The sequence below is a fragment of the Macaca thibetana genome, chromosome 14, assembly GCF_024542745.1.
Source record: "Macaca thibetana thibetana isolate TM-01 chromosome 14, ASM2454274v1, whole genome shotgun sequence".
In the NCBI taxonomy this organism is placed as follows: Eukaryota; Metazoa; Chordata; class Mammalia; order Primates; family Cercopithecidae; genus Macaca; species Macaca thibetana.
In genome coordinates this window covers 109,031,105-109,047,497 of record NC_065591.1, presented here as the reverse complement: position 1 = coordinate 109,047,497, position 16,393 = coordinate 109,031,105, and the positions used below count along the sequence as shown (strand labels likewise).

The 16,393-nt window shown below is 48.7% G+C and overlaps 2 protein-coding genes across 2 annotated transcripts in view; both read left to right on the top strand.

Annotated features, from left to right (window-relative positions):
• BACE1 (beta-secretase 1) overlaps positions 1-16,378 on the top strand; it is a 31,525-nt gene extending 15,147 nt beyond the window's left edge. Inside the window, exons 2-9 of the mRNA XM_050758997.1 lie at positions 4,770-4,858; positions 6,432-6,648; positions 7,779-7,916; positions 8,602-8,736; positions 9,982-10,083; positions 10,756-10,905; positions 11,146-11,317; positions 12,299-16,378. Of these exons, the coding sequence (XP_050614954.1) occupies positions 4,770-4,858; positions 6,432-6,648; positions 7,779-7,916; positions 8,602-8,736; positions 9,982-10,083; positions 10,756-10,905; positions 11,146-11,317; positions 12,299-12,540 (1,245 nt within the window). The 3' untranslated portion in view covers positions 12,541-16,378. The remainder of the gene's footprint in view (positions 1-4,769; positions 4,859-6,431; positions 6,649-7,778; positions 7,917-8,601; positions 8,737-9,981; positions 10,084-10,755; positions 10,906-11,145; positions 11,318-12,298) is intronic.
• LOC126936341 (uncharacterized) lies at positions 13,827-16,378 on the top strand. The gene is made up of 2 exons (XM_050759012.1): positions 13,827-14,162; positions 15,338-16,378. The coding sequence occupies exons 1-2, from the start codon at positions 13,827-13,829 to the stop codon at positions 15,398-15,400; spliced, it is 399 nt and encodes a 132-aa protein (XP_050614969.1). The 3' UTR covers positions 15,401-16,378.
• Positions 16,379-16,393: the final 15 nt, after the last annotated feature.

Here is a 16,393-nt window from a genome sequence, read left to right as displayed (position 1 = left end):
GGAACACTGGAAGGCAGCCACCAGATGGGCAGGACCACGTCCGGTCAGCTTAGGACATCCTGAGTTTGACCTTTTTTTTTTTTTTTTTTTTGAGATGGTCTTGTTCTGTCACCCAGGCTGGAGTGCAGCGGCACAATCGTGGTTCACTGCAACCTCCAACTCCTGGGCTCAAGCGATCCTTCCACCTCAGCCTCCCGAGCAGCAGGGACCGCCACCATGCCTGGCTAATTAAAAAAAATTTTTTTAGACGTGGGTGCGTGTGTGTATGTGTTGGCGGGGGCGGGGGGGGTCTCACTATGTTGCCCAGGCTGGTCTTGAACTCCTGGACTCAAGTGATCCCCTCGCCTTGGCCTCCCAAAGTGCTGGGATTACAGGTGTCAGCCCCTGCACCCAGCCTTTGAGGTATCGTTGAGGCACTTGGATGCGTGCATCGGGAGCTCAAAGGAGAGGAAAAAGCTCGAGTTAGGAGCTTAGATGTCACCAGGATCTAGGGAGAGATGGCTTAGTGGGAAAGGGTCGTTACAGAGGAAGAGGGCCAAAGCTCAAGACTTGTGAAAGGAGCCTGCCAAGGAGACAGAGAACACAGGACCTGAGAAGATGAAGGCTGACTTGAAAAATACCTTCAGTGTTTGGTGACATGAAATCACCGGTGACTGTAGTAAGGGCTGTTTTATAGTGGAGGAATGGAGGCGAAACCCAGTTTTAGAATGGGTTGAGGAATGTGTGGGAGGTGAAGAAATGGAGACAGCCTGGCTAAGTGCTTTGGTTGTGAAGGGAGAGGAGAGAGGGGAGCTGGAGGCGGATGTGAGATTAAGGAAGTTTTTTGTTTTTGTTTTTTTAACGAAGAGATGAGCATCTGTAAATGTCAACAGGAAGAATTCAAATTTGGTGGAGATGGGGGCAGGGTGGGGTGGCTGTATCTATGTGAGGGAAAAGGGCTAAGGAAGAGGTGGGTGCCTGGGAAGGGAGGAGGGAATTGGCTCCCCAGCACAGGTGGCAGCTCATGCGAAGCCTGGGAGGAGCAGCCGCAGGCAGGTTGGTGTAGTTGGCTGTGAGAGATGAGGGCAGTCCCATCCCCTGGTCCTGTTCAGTGACTCCAGAGGGGAGCCCAGCTGCTGGGGTTCAGTGACTGCAGCCCCTCCGCCACTGCGTCTGCTCGGGCGGCCCTGAACTGCCCTGTTTCATAATGAGTGAGCAATGCCTCAGCCTTGCCTCGGGCTCCTGTCCCGTAAAAGCCCCCTGCATCCCCGCTTTGGAATGGAGCAGGAATGGGGAAAGGCTGCCTGGACTGGCCAGGGCTCGGATTAGAAGTGTTGAAGGACAGGACCAGAATTACTTTTCTCGGGCGGGAGCACACTGAAGAGGGCAGACAGCTCGACATTTGCTTGGGAGAGAAGCCCAACTGTTTATTCTGGGTTTTTTTGGTTGTTTTTTTTTTTTTTTGGTGGAAGCTGGAGAGGGGAGGCAGAGAGCAGTGGGAACCTGAAATTGTGGTATTGGGGTGGGTGAGACGGATGGGAGTGGGGAGGCACGTGCCTTCCTGGGCTCAGCCTGGGCCCCTTTGAGGTTGAAGTGGGAAAGGCTGGGGCTAGAAGGACAGCAAGAGTGCCCAGGGCCTCCGGGCTCAGGTGGGAGTACTCTGCAGAGAGCTCCCTCCAGCCTCGCAGGAGAGGAAGGGGGAGGCAGGGAGGGGCAGGGACAGCAGGAGCCCCCAGGTCAAAGCTCCACTCCAGTGTAAAGCAGTAGCCATATTTGCCTAGAACTGGCCGGATGTTCCCTCCCTTGCACAGGCCACAAAGACTTGTTGTGGAGGAGATCCTCTTTCTTTGGGGTCCAGTGATAGCAGGGAGCCCTGTAAGATGAGGCCAGACCCCATGCTGGGAGCTGAGTCCTGGGAATGGGGAAGAGGGTTCCTGGGGAGAGGGTGGGTGAAGAAGCCTTTTTAATCATTAACCTGGTTGATTACATCTGACCTGCTGAGCCTCCCGGCTCTATTGATTTTCTCTGAAAGCGCAGCATCTGGAGCTGGTGGCTGCCCAGAGACCGGGGAGAGAGACCACGGGTAGAGAGAGGTAGGGGAAGAAGGGCAGGGAGGGGAGTGGAAACCAGGCCAGGAGTGGGGGGCTGGGAAGGAGGGAGGAGACAAGGTCTGAGGGCCGGGACATTGTCAGGGGAGTCTTTGGGGATGTGAGGAGGCCAGAAAGTCGAAGCAGGCACTGGGTGGGGCGGGGGGTGGGGGGCACAGCCAGCACAGCCACAGACGCACCACGGAGAGCAGGAAGGAGCCAGAGAGGATCTGGCAGAGGATGAAACTAAGTCCAGAGAAGCACAGTGATCTGCTCAAGGTGACAAGGTCAGAGCCTGCACCAAAACTGAGGTCAGTTGATTTCACTGGATTGAGGAGAGAAGATACAGACATGAAGGCCCCTGGGGCAAGGGAGAAGCTGAGGTGATGGAAAGTCGGCAAGAGACTAGATGCAATTTACAAATTACCATTTTTCTGAAGGTGGGGACTTTCCTTTTTTTGCCTGTGAGGATATAGTAGACATTTAAAAAATGGCTCTGGTCTGACTGAAGGTGGGGTCAGGCCTTCAAAGGAGGAAGAAAGGGCCAAGTAGAAGTGATGCTAGAGGCCAGGCACAGTAGCTCACGCCTCAGCACTTTGGGAGGCCGAGGCAGGTGGATCACCTGAGGTCAGGAATTCAAGACCAGCCTGGCCAACGTGGTGAAACTTCATCTCTACTAAAAATACAAAAATTAGCCCGGTGTGATAGTGCACATTTGTAATCCCAGCTACTCAGGAGACTGAGACAGGACAATCACTTGAACCCAGGAGGCAGAGGTTGCAGTGAGCCAAGATTGCGCCATTGCACTCCAGCCTGGGTAACAAGAGCGAAACTCTGTCTTAAAAAAAAAGAAGTGATGCTAGAAAGAGCTGGACAGAAGGGAACACCAAGAAGACACCTGTGCATCTTCACTTAGCCAAATCCAGGGCCCTGACAAGATGAGTTTTCACCAGGACATTTTATGGGGCTCCTGGCTCCCCACTGTTTCTGACAGTAGGATTCCTAGGTCTGTGTCACCTCTGAGACAGAAGGGGAGCAACATACTGGTGGCAGGGACAGAACCACATGCATGGACACTGATGTGCCATCCTGGTCCCCACAGGTCCCCTCACCAGTACAGCTCCTAGAATAGGTCTTCTCTGAGCTGGAGGGGATAAGCCAGAGTGCTTCCTGGTAGAACAGAAAAGGAGCAGGGGGCTCTGAAGACAGAGTCACGTACACAGTGAGCAGGGGCGATGTGACAGTAGAGAGACATGGGAATGGAGACAGCACACATACCACATAGCTCTGAGATGATGTGCAAAATGTTATGACTCCATAGACTGAAGCAGACACAGCTTTTCTTTCTTTTCTTTTTTTTTTTTTTTGGAGACAGGGTCTTGCTCTCCCAGGCCGGAGTGCAGTGGTGTGATTTCCGCTCACTGCAACCTCCGCCTCCTGGGTTCAAGTGATTCTCCTGCCTCAGCCTCCCAAGTAGCTGGGATTATAGGCACGCATCACCATACCCGGCTAATTTTTGTATTTTTAGTAGAGATGGGATTTCACCATGTTCACCAGGCTGGTCTTGAACTCCTGACCTCAAGTGATCCACCCGCCTTAGCCTCCCAAAGTGTTGGGATTACAGGTGTGAGCCACTGTGCTGGCCTCAGACACAGCATTCTAAGGCCATGTTGAGTATGCCAAAGGAAACCGATATTTTACCCCAGAATATACTACTTTGACATATTTTGAGTTGGCTGTCAGAGGGCCAGCACACAGAAGTGGCCCTGCAAAGCTGGCTTTTGAGGGAGATTTGCATCTGCAGAGAATCTGCATTGATGCCACCTGGCTTTCTCTGAGGCCCTTCCTGGTCCAAATCTAGGAAAGATTAACTGAGAGTCTGACATGTTTAAAGCTCTGCAAGAAACATACATCACCTGTTCTCTCTGAGGGGTGTTACCTGTGAGGTTTCATTCACACAAAAAGACCACCTTTACTGGCCTGGCCTCCTCTCCCTCCCATAACTATTTCTGCCAAAGTCCAAGTCCCCCCCCCTTTTTTTTTTTTTTTTCGAGACAGGGTCTCACCCTGTCGCCCAGGTTGGAGTGCAGTGGCATGGTCTCAGCTCACTGCAACCTCCACCTCCCAGGGTCAAGTGAGTCTCGTGCCTCAGCCTCCTGAGTAGCTGGGACTACAGGCATGTACCACCATGCCCAGCTAATTTTTGTATTTTTAGTAGATACAGAATTTCCCCATGTTGGCCAGGCTGGTCTTAAACTCCTGACCTCATGTGATCTGCCTGCCTCAGCCTCCCAAAGTGCTGGGATTACAGGGGTGAGCCACCGCACCCGGCCCAAGCTCCCATTCTTTCTGTAACCTCAAGATGGTATAAAATCAACCATCTGGCTATTTCTTTGACTTCTTATATTTTTTGACTCCCATGCATGTTAGTTCTTCTACTAATCTGCCTTTTTTCAGTTGGTTTTTCAGCAGACCTTCAGAGGGCACAGGGAAGTGTTCCTTTGGCCCCTGCAGCACCACAGGACCCCAAGTCCTGTCTGTGGTTGTTGTGGTAACGGGTGCCAGCCTGGACCAGTCCTGCATTGTGGAGCTTCACTCTGGACATTCTAAGGAGCAGACTGTGCTGGGGGGTGAGGGATAATAAAGGTGGTGTGTCTGAAGCCTCCTGTCTATACCATCTTTTCTCTCCCCTTTCTCTGACAGCTCAACATCCTGGTGGATACAGGCAGCAGTAACTTTGCAGTGGGTGCTGCCCCCCACCCCTTCCTGCATCGCTACTACCAGAGGCAGCTGTGAGTCCTGGGGAGAGCCCAGGGGAGGTACCTTTTCCAAGGATCCAGGGCCAAGAAGGGTCAGGGGAGGGGTACAGAGAGAAAGAGTCGATCCTTAGATTTTCTTCTTGCCAGGGAAGGGGAAGGGTGAAGAAAAGACAGTGACCAGGAGAGACAGGGTGAAGTGGGTGGTTAGAGGAGCTATACCATGGGAAAGGGTGAATTGAGAGGTAGCCAGGAAGTGCTTCAGTGCTGAGACAGGGCAGCCTCCTGCGGGAGGGAAAGGAAGAAGGGCCAATAGCTCATAGAACAATCTTAGGGTGCTCATTTTCTCTGCCTGAATGGGGAGACGAAAACCCCACATCCCCTCAGTGTCTCTCAGTTCTCTGACACCACCAGCTAAGTCTAAGCTGAACAGGCCTCAGTGATAGCTCCCGTTGCTGTGTTCTTACCCAGGGGCCACTCTAGGTGGCTTTGCATAGTCCAAGGACATGAAGGAAAGGGTCTTCCATAAACCCCTCTGCCTAGACCAGTATCAGGGAACTGAAAGCTGAAATATCTCCTCCATGCACCACCCAGGGTGCCACCAGTTGGATTCTGCTTACTGGTGAAAGGGGGGTTGAAGAGAACTGGTGAAAGCGGAGGACTGGTGAAAGGGGGGTTGAAGAGAACTGGTGAAAGCGGAGGACTGGTGAAAGGGGGGTTGAAGTGGGCTTTAAGATAAGAGGCAGTGAGGGATAATCTGGAAGCCCCCTTAGCATAAAAGCAGGAAGAGGAAGGGATGAGAGGACACCAATGTCTGAGACATCTGTGTGTGCAAACATGAGTAGAAGCTTAAATCCTATCCTTGGACTTGTAGGCAGCTGCAAAACCCACCTTCCCTGTTTCCTCCTTTAATGTCCCGATCTAAAAGAAGCAGTCAGGGAGGAGGGTGCAGGTAGGATCGATGAAAGGGCATTCATTCCAGCTCCTCATCCCAGTCCCCCACCACACACAGAAGCCATGGTTAGTGGTGTGATTAAACACAGGTGGGGCTGCCACATGTTGAGCACGTTTCACAGAAGTGGTATGTAATACCAACCTGCTCTTCTGAGATGCTTGTGCAAACCCCTTCTCTAGAACTTGCTGTAGAGGTGCCACATTCACCCTGCCTGGCACTTTCTCTACCACTCGAATGGTACCAGTAGGTTCCAAGGCAGTAAGAGAGTCAATGGTTCCTTTTCTCTGGGAGCTTGATGGAGCCAGAGGGCGGAAGAGATGCCCGCTAGCTGTCCCTGCAGCAGCAGCAGCAGCAGGCACAATGCACAAAGCCCAGGCTTGTTCTTCACAGGGCCTGAGCTCAAGATCTAGGAATATGAGCAATAGAGACAGGAGACTAAGCCTCAGCAATGGTTCCCTTCATCTACTTGCAAGCCCACTTTACACTCTGTTCTGGGTGATGAGTCTAGGGATGTTTTGCTGAGCAGCCTGAAAGCACTCTAGGATTCCCCTGAGATGAGATACGGTGGCGTTTGGGAGTAGGTTTAACTGAGATCCTTATACCAGTTTACCAGTTGTGGTTATGCATCCACAAATCTCTACCTTCTTTCCACAGGTCCAGCACATACCGGGACCTCCGGAAGGGTGTGTATGTGCCCTACACCCAGGGCAAGTGGGAAGGGGAGCTGGGCACCGACCTGGTAAGCATCCCCCATGGCCCCAACGTCACTGTGCGTGCCAACATTGCTGCCATCACTGAATCAGACAAGTTCTTCATCAACGGCTCCAACTGGGAAGGCATCCTGGGGCTGGCCTATGCTGAGATTGCCAGGGTGAGAGGAACAGGGCTTGGCCCTATACACTGTATGCACACTGCACACACAGCACACTACACAGAGAAGGAATTAGAAGAGAGAAGGGGAATTAGCGGAAGGAGGGAAACAATCAGTTTAAAGGATTATTTAACGGGTATAGGGTGGCAGTCTAAATTTTAGCCCTATAGAGGGCAGAACTACAGTGACAGAAGCTGTGATAGGTACAGGAATAGGCTGTAGTTTCTACGTACTCTAAAATCTCTTTTTTTTTTGAGACGGAGTTTCACTCTTGTTGCCCAAGCTGGAGTGCAATGGTGCAATCTTGGCTCACTGCAACCTCCGCGGACCTCCTGGGTTCAAGCGATTTTCCTGCCTCGGCCTCCTGAGTAGCTGGGATTATAGGCACCCACCATCACGCCCAGCTATTTTTTTTTATTTTTAGTAGAAATGGGGTTTCATCTTGTTAGCCAGGCTGGTCTCAAACTTCTGACCGCAGGTGATCTGCTCACCTCGGCCTTCCTAAGTGCTGGGATTACAGGCATGAGCCACTGCGCCCGGCCATTCTAAGATCTTTAATAAAGGCCCCCATAAATCTGAAGCAGGTTAGGCATAGGGGGATCAAAGATATATGAACCTGGCCGGGCGCGGTGGCTCACGCCTGTAATCCCAGCACTTTGGGAGGCCGAGGCAAGCAGATCACCTGAGGTCAGAAGTTCAAGACCAGCCTGACCAACGTGGTGAAACCCCATCTCTACTAAAAACACAAAAATTAGCTGGGCATGTTGGCGCATGCCTGTAATCCCAGCTGCTCAGGAGGCTGAGCCATGAGAATCACTTGAACGCAGGAGGTGAAGGTTGCAGTGAGCCAAGATTAAGCCACTGCACTCCAGCCTGGGCAACAAGAGCCAAACTCTGTCTCAAAAAAAAAAAAAAAAAAAAAAATCTATGATTCTGTGAACCCATCAATACTGTCCTGTTTGCATTGCCAGGGCTCCTGCTAACACCTCTGCCAAATCTCAGTGCCTTAAGATGGTCTTTCCCAAGGACCATCCCCCAAGCCTTCAAATTTGCCTTCCAGTTTAGACAGGAAGTTGGCCTCTGTCTTTAGGTCGGTCTGAGGACTCACTCCTTGTCTCTTTCTGCCAAAGCCTGACGACTCCCTGGAGCCTTTCTTCGACTCTCTGGTAAAGCAGACCCACGTTCCCAACCTCTTCTCCCTGCAGCTTTGTGGTGCTGGTTTCCCCCTCAACCAGTCTGAAGTGCTGGCCTCTGTCGGAGGGAGCATGGTGAGTAGGTCCTCAGAGAGGGGAGGTCCTGGCATTGAGGGAGATATGGGTGCCATCCTCCCTCCTCCCTGAAAGCTACACCATAGTTTTGGCTCTGATACTTAGAATCAGGAGGAACCTCTTTATATTCCCTACCCTCACTTTATTTTTCCATTCTTTTCTTCTTTGAGTTATTCTAGAAAGGAATCAAGGCACCTATGGTAAACTTAGAAAGGAAGGCAATTAGGAAAATTTCAAAGGAAATGAAAATAAGACCTGTTGAATTTAAATTATTCAGTTTGATGGTCAGAAGGCAGAGATATAAAGAAGTTTATCTATTTATTAATTAATTAGAACAACGGTGAATGGTTCTCCAATAAGCAGAGAAAATAAAACCTATAATATAAACAAATAACCATTCATTCAACATTTATTGTGGCAGTTTAGATTTAAATAACTTTATATCAAGGGCTGTATGATTCTGAAACAAATAATTAAAAATCCCGGAAAGTCTTTTCTCCTGAACACATTTAAGAAACTAGGTATCACTTTGGGCATGATTTGTTTAGAAGCAGGAAGATGAAAAAAGGGTAGCCTGTAGAAGACCTTGCCACCCCAAGAAATCACTGATCTTATTGCTTGGTCCTTGGGGGACTCACTCTCCTTCCGTGCCAGGACACAGGTACCTGCCTTTTTCTCCTCCTAGATCATTGGAGGTATCGACCACTCGCTGTACACAGGCAGTCTCTGGTATACACCCATCCGGCGGGAGTGGTATTATGAGGTGATCATTGTGCGGGTGGAGATCAATGGACAGGATCTGAAAATGGACTGCAAGGAGGTAATAAAACCAAGGGAGACCCAGGGAACGTAAAGGGGTAGGCAGTACAATGTGAAGGAAGCCTCTGGTTATGATGTTGAGAGGATGAGGCAGAAGTAATAGGACCTGCAGAAAGGGTTGGAAGTTGAGCCTAGAACAGTCAGGGGCTTAATGGTCACACAGCAGGATCTGAGGTTTGGGGCCTAGGGACTGGTAGTGAAAAAAAAAAAATATGGAACTAGCTCTGATGTCTGGACTGTAGTCACTGCCTTGCTTCGTAGCCTTGGGCAAGTCTTTTGTGAGACAGGGTGAGAGAATGAAGGGTCTGTCTTTGGAGTCAGGAAGACCCAGATCTGAATGTAGCTCTGATTTCTACTAGCTATGTACCCTTAGGCCAGTTACTATTCTGTGTTTCAGTTTCCTCATCTGCAAAACAGGTAAAAACAACTTGCTCAGAATATCAGAGATAATGTATAAAGTGTTTATCTCTGTGGTTGGCAGTACTCAATAAAAGGTAAATCATTTATGTCTTCCTTCCCTAGATTCTTATGTACGTTAAATTAGAATAGATATAAATGTACTAAGAAAAGTTAAAAGCGGCCGGGCGTGGTGGCTCATACCTGTAATCCCAGCACTTTGGGAGATCAAGGCGGGGCAGATCATTTGAGGTCAGGAATTCGAGACCAGCCTGGCCAACATGGTGAAACCCATCTCTACTAAAAATAACCAGGTGTGGTGGCAGGCACCTGTAGTCCCAGCTACTTGGGAGGCTGAGGCAAAAGAATGGTTTGAACCCAGGAGGCAGAGGTTACAGTGATCCAAGATCACACCACTGCACTCCAGCCTGGGTGACAGAGCCAGACTCCGTCTCAAAAAAAAAAAAAAAAAAAAAAAAAAAAAAAGGAAGAAAAGTTAAAAGCACTATACAGGGTATTTTTATTTTCAAGTTTGGAGACTACCTGCCAACCCAAGATAACAAGAATAAACATTTACCAAGTGGCTTCTATCTTCTGGGCACAATTCTAAGTGCTTTAAATGGTTGATTTATTTAATCCTTACAATAACCCTTTTAGGTAGGTACTATTTTTATCCTCACTTTAGAGATGAAGAAACGGAAGCACAGAAGTTAACTTGTCTAAGCAGGTACACTTAGGAGGTGCCAAAGCCAAGATGCCAACCCGGCCGCGGCCCCAGCAATAACCCCCTACTGCCCAGAGCCCAGCATCAAAAACCTTTTGACTCTTCTACCTCTCTTTCCCCTCTTAGTACAACTATGACAAGAGCATTGTGGACAGTGGCACCACCAACCTTCGTTTGCCCAAGAAAGTGTTTGAAGCTGCAGTCAAATCCATCAAGGCAGCCTCCTCCGTGAGTGGACTAAGGATGGGGGTAAAAGAGATGGTACAGTGTCAGAGGGAGGTGGTGAGAGTCACATTCTTCAGCAACAGCCAAGATGTCTGCACTTAGACCCTTCTACTCAGAGCTTTTAAAACACTCTTCCCCTAGCCAGGCATGGTGGTTCACACCCGTAATCCCAGCACTTTGGGAGGCCAAGGTGGGCAGATCACTAGGTCAGGAGTTCAAGACCAGCCTGACCAACATGGTGAAACCCCATCTCTACTAAAAGTACAAAAATTAGCTGGGTGTGGTGGCGCGAGCCTGTAATCCTAGCTACTCGGGGGGCTGAGACAGGAAAATCGCTTGAACCCAGGGGGTGGAGGTTGCGGTGAGCCATGATCGCACCACTGCACTCCAGCCTGGGCAACAGAGTGAGACTCTGTTTTAAAAAAAAAAAAAAAAAAAAAAAACTCTTCTCCCACTTTATGGCTATCACTTTGCTCATCACACGATCCCCCTGGTACAAAAGTTTGACATCACACTCCCACTCTCTTCCTGTAATTCTTTGGTTGGTTTACCCCTCCCCACTTTGGATATTTCACTGGAAAAGCAAATGAAGGGCCCAGTTAATGTATCTGAACATGGGAGGGGTGAGATGATAAAGAATCTTTTCCTCATTGTTACCCCTTCTTGCCAACGCAGACAGAGAAGTTCCCTGATGGTTTCTGGCTAGGAGAGCAGCTGGTGTGCTGGCAAGCAGGCACCACCCCTTGGAACATTTTCCCAGTCATCTCACTCTACCTAATGGGTGAGGTTACCAACCAGTCCTTCCGCATCACCATCCTTCCGCAGGTATGTCCCAGCCTGAGTCAGGGGGATCTCTCTTAAAAGTATACACTGGGAGACAGTGAGCAGGTATGGCTTGCCAGAACTTGGAAGACAAAACAGATGAGTAGTGTCCAGTGGTAAAGGGGTCTTAGAAAACCCATTAGAGCTCAGGGATGGTAAAGGGAAGGGCACAGATGCCTACAAGGCAGAGATGGGGTGAAGGAGAGTGAGGAAGACACTCACCCTGTGATTGCTTACCCCTAGCAATACCTGCGGCCAGTGGAAGATGTGGCCACGTCCCAAGACGACTGTTACAAGTTTGCCATCTCACAGTCATCCACGGGCACTGTTATGGGAGCTGTTATCATGGAGGGCTTCTACGTTGTCTTTGATCGGGCCCAAAAACGAATTGGCTTTGCTGTCAGCGCTTGCCATGGTGAGAGTGCCAGGGCTGAGGGTCTGGGGTCAGTCTCGCCATATTTTCCTTGTCTAACAACAGTTAGTATACCTGGGCCCGTCAGTTTACAGGAGGGTAGTAACAGTTGCCTCAAACCCAAGTCAACAGTTGTGCAAAAGGTAGTGTCAATGCTCATCCTTTTTTTTTTTTTTTTTTTTTTGAGACAGAGTCTCGCTTAGTCGCCCAGGCTGGAGTGCAGTGGCGCGATCTCGGCTCACTGCAAGCTCTGCCTCCCGGGTTCACGCCATTCTCCTGCCTCAGCCTCCCGAGTAGCTGGGACTACAGGCGCCCGCCGCCTCGCCCGGCTAATTTTTTGCATTTTTAGTAGAGACGGGGTTTCACAGTGTTAGCCAGGATGGTCTCGATCTCCTGACCTTGTGATCCGCCCGCCTCGGCCTCCCAAAGTGCTGGGATTACAGGCGTGAGCCACCGCGCCCGGCCTAACTCATCCTTTTTTTGTACTGCCTGCCATAATGACCACTGCCTGGATTGGTAACCTCTGTTGGAAACCCAGAGCAGCGAGAGCTACCTGTGTACCTTGGGAAGCTCTTGATGCAAGGGTAGCAGGCTGAGCCTATAGTGACCCTGTCAGCTGCCACATGGTGAGGTTGAATGCTACTTCAGAAAGATGGCAGGGTTTTGCAGTTGAATTTCAGCAGCAGAAACTAAGTTTACTAGGTGTGGCTTTTGGTCAATTCAGAACTACTGAGTTGTAGTTATCACTCCTATCGGTTGGGTATACAAGGAAGGGCTGCTACTCCCAGTGACTTGGGAGGGGAGACAGGCCTCTACCTGGTGCTGGCTTCCCAGCCTGCTCCTAAATATCTCCTGGGAAGGAGACTGGATAGCTTCTGCATGGGCTAATTTCAAGGCCTCACTATCAGGAAGTTCTTTTTGTTATGTAACCCAAACTGCTCTATGACAATGACAGCTGTCCATTCACATTTACCCTCTCCCCAGTGCACGATGAGTTCAGGACGGCAGCGGTGGAAGGCCCTTTTGTCACCCCGGACATGGAAGACTGTGGCTACAACATTCCACAGACAGATGAGTCAACCCTCATGACCATAGCCTATGTCATGGCTGCCATCTGCGCCCTCTTCATGCTGCCACTCTGCCTCATGGTGTGTCAGTGGCGCTGCCTCCGCTGCCTGCGCCAGCAGCATGATGACTTTGCTGATGACATCTCCCTGCTGAAGTGAGGAGGCCCATGGGCAGAAGATAGAGATTCCCCTGGACCACACCTCCGTGGTTCACTTTGGTCACAAGTAGGAGACACAGATGGCACCTGTGGCCAGAGCACCTCAGGACCCTCCCCACCCACCAAATGCCTCTGCCTTGATGGAGAAGAAGGAAAAGGCTGGCAAGGTGGGTTCCAGGGACTGTACCTGTAGGAAATAGAAAAGAGAAGAAAGAAGCACTCTGGTGGCGGGAATACTCTTGGTCACCTCAAATTTAAGTTGGGAAATTCTGCTGCTTGAAACTTCAGCCCTGAACCTTTGTCCACCATTCCTTCTCCAACCCAAAGTATTCTTCTTTTCTTAGTTTCAGAAGTACTGGCATCACACCCAGGTTACCCTGGTGTGTGTCCCTGTGGTACCCTGGCAGAGAAGAGACCAAGCTTGTTTCCCCGCTGGCCAAAGTCAGTAGGAGAGGATGCACAGTTTGCTATTTGCTTTAGAGACAGGGACTGTATAAACAAGCCTAACATTGGTGCAAAGATTGCCTCTTGAATTAAAAAAAAAAACTAGATTGAATATTTATACAAATGGGGGCGGTTGGAAAGAGGAGGAGAGGGAGTACAAAGACAGGGAATAGTGGGATCGAAGCTAGGAAAAGCAGAAACACAACCACTCACCAGTCCTAGTTTTAGACCTCATCTCCAAGATAGCATCCCATCTCATAGGATGGGTGTTGCTTCAATGTTTTCTTTTCTGTGGTTGCAGCCTGACCAAAAGTGAGATGGGAAGGGCTTATCTAGCCAAAGAGCTCTTTTTTTAGCTCTCTTAAATGAAGTGCCCACTAAAAAGTTCCACTTAACACATGAATTTCTACCATATTAATTTCACTTGTCTCTACCTGAACCCTTATTCTACATATGATAGGTAGCACCGAAATATCCTAACCCCCTAAGCTCCAGGTGCCCTGTGAGAGAGCAACTGGACTATATAGCAGGGCTGGGCTCTGTCTTCCTGGTCACAGGTTCACTCTTTCCCCCAAATCTTCCTCTGGAGCTTTGCAGCCAAGGTGCTACAAAGGAATAGGTAGGAGACCTCTTCCTCCTAATCCTTAAAAGCATAATGTTGAAGATTCATTCAACAGCTGATGCCCTATAACTCCTGCCTGGATTTCTTCCTATTAGGCTATAAGAAGTAGCAAGATCTTTACATAATTCAGAGTGGTTTCATTGCCTTCCTGCCCTCTCTAATGGCCCCTCCATTTATTTGACTAAAGCATCACACAGTGGCACTAGTATTATACCAGGAGTATGAGAAATACAGTGCTTTCTGGCTCTAACATCATTGCCTTCAGTATCAAGGCTGCCTGGAGAAAGGATGGCAGCTTCAGGGCTTCCTTATGTTCTCCACCACAAGAGCTCCCTGATGAAGGCCATCTTTTTCCCCTATCCTGCTCTCCCCTCCCGGCTCCTAACGGTACGTGGGTACCCAGGCTGGTTCTTGGGCTAGGTAGTGGGGACCAAGTTCATTACCTCCCTATCAGTTCTAGCATAGTAAACTATGGTACCAGTGTTAGTGGGAAGAGCTGGATTTTCCTGGTATACCCACTGCATCCTACTCCTATCTGGTCAACACGCTGCTTCCAGGTATGGGACCTGCCAAGTGTGGAATTACCTGATAAGGGAGAAGGAAATATAAGGAGGGCCTCTGGTGTTCCTGGCCTCAGCCAGCTGCCCACAAGCCATAAACCAATAAAACAAGAATACTGAGTCAGTTTTTTATCTGGGTTCTCTTCATTCCCACTGCACTTGGTGCTGCTTTGGCTGACTGGGAACACCCCATAACTACAGAGCCTGACAGGAAGACTGGAGACTGTCCACTTCTAGCTCGGAACTTACTATGTAAATAAACTTCCAGAACTGCTACCATGAAGTTAAAATGCCACATTCTGCTTTATAATTTCTACCCATGTTGGGAAAAACTGGCTTTTTCCCAGCCCTTTCCAGGGCATAAAATTCAACCCCTTCAATAGCAAGTCCCATCAGCCTATTATTTTTTTTAAAGAAAACCTGCACTTGTTTTTCTTTTTACAGTTACTTCCTTCCTACCCCAAAACTGTAAGTGTAAAAAAAAGAGTCTTAACAGCTTCTTGCTTGTAAAAATATGTATTATACATCTCTATTTTTAAATTCTCCTGAAAAATGACTGTCCCATTCTCCACTCACTGTATTTGGGGCCTTTCCCATTGGTCTGCATGGCTTTTACCACTGCAGGCCAGTGGACAGAGGGAGAAGGGAGAACAGGGGTGGCCAACACTTGTGTTGCTTTCTGACTGATCCTGAACAAGAAAGAGTAACACTGAGGCACTCGCTCCCATGCACAACTCTCCAAAACACTTATCCTGCTAGAATGGGCTTTCCAGGGTCTTTACTGGGAAGCAGTTAAGCCCCCTCCTCACCACTTCCTTTTTTCTTTCTTTACTCCTTTGGCTTCAGAGGATTTTGAAAAAGAAACAATATGCTTTACACTCATTTCCAATTTCTAAATTTTCAGGGGATACTGAAAAATACGGCAGGTGGCCTAAGGCTGCTATAAAGTTGAGGGGAGAGGAAATCTTAAGATTACAAGATAAAAAATGAATCCCCTAAACGAAAAGAACAATGGAACTGGTCTTCCATTTTGCCACCTTTCCTGTTCATGACAGCTACTAACCTGGAGACAGTAACATTTCATTAACCAAAGAAAGTGGGTCACCTGACCTCTGAAGAGCTGAGTACTCAGGCCACTCCAATCACCCTACAAGATGCCAAGGAGGTCCCAGGAAGTCCAGCTCCTTAAACTGATGCTAGTCAATAAACCTGGGCAAGTGAGGCAAGAGAAATGAGAAAGAATCCATCTGTGAGGTGACAGGCAGGGATGAAAGAGAAAGAAGGAGAAGAGTATCAAAAGCAGAGAGGAGATCATTTAGTTGGGTCTGAAAGGAAAAGTCTTTGCTATCTGACATGTATTGCTAATACCTGTAAGCATTTTAGGTCCCATAATGGAAAAAAAAAATCAGCTATTGGTAGTCCTTTGCCTGGAGTCAGTTTTTTTAAAAAGTTAACTCTTAGTTTTTACTTGTTTAATTCTAAAAGAGAAGGGAGCTGAGGCCATTCCCTGTAGGAGTAAAGATAAAAGGATAGGAAAAGATTCAAAGCTCTAACAGAGTCACAGCTTTCCCAGGTATAAAACCTAAAATTAAGAAGTACGACAAGCAAAGGTGGAAAATGGTCTAGTTCCTGATAGCTACCCATAGAGCAAGTGATTTATAAATTTGAAATCCAAACTGTTTTCTTAATATCACTTTGGTCTCCATTGTTCCCAGGACAGGAAATATGTCCCCCATAACTTTCTTGCTTCAAAAATTAAAATCCAGCATCCCAAGATCATTCTGCAAGTAATTTTGCACAGACATCTCCTCACCCCAGTGCCTGTCTGGAGCTCACCCAAGGTCACCAAACAACTTGGTTGTGAACCAACTGCCTTAACCTTCAGGGGGAGGGGGATTAGCTAGACTAGGAGACCAGAAGTGAATGGGAAAGGGTGAGGACTTCACAATGTTGGCTGGTCAGAGCTTGATTAGAAGCCAAGCCAGTGGCAGCAAAGGAAGGCTTGGCCCAGGAAAAACCTGTGGGTTGTGCTAATTTCTATCCAGAAAATAGACTGGACAGAAGCTTGTGGGGTGCATGGAGGAACTGGGACCTGGTTATGTTGTTATTCTCGGACTGTGAATTTTGGTGATGTAAAACAGAATATTCTGTAAACCTAACATCTGTATAAATAATGAGCGTTAACACAGTAAAATATTCAATAAGAAGTCAAACTACTAGGGTTACTT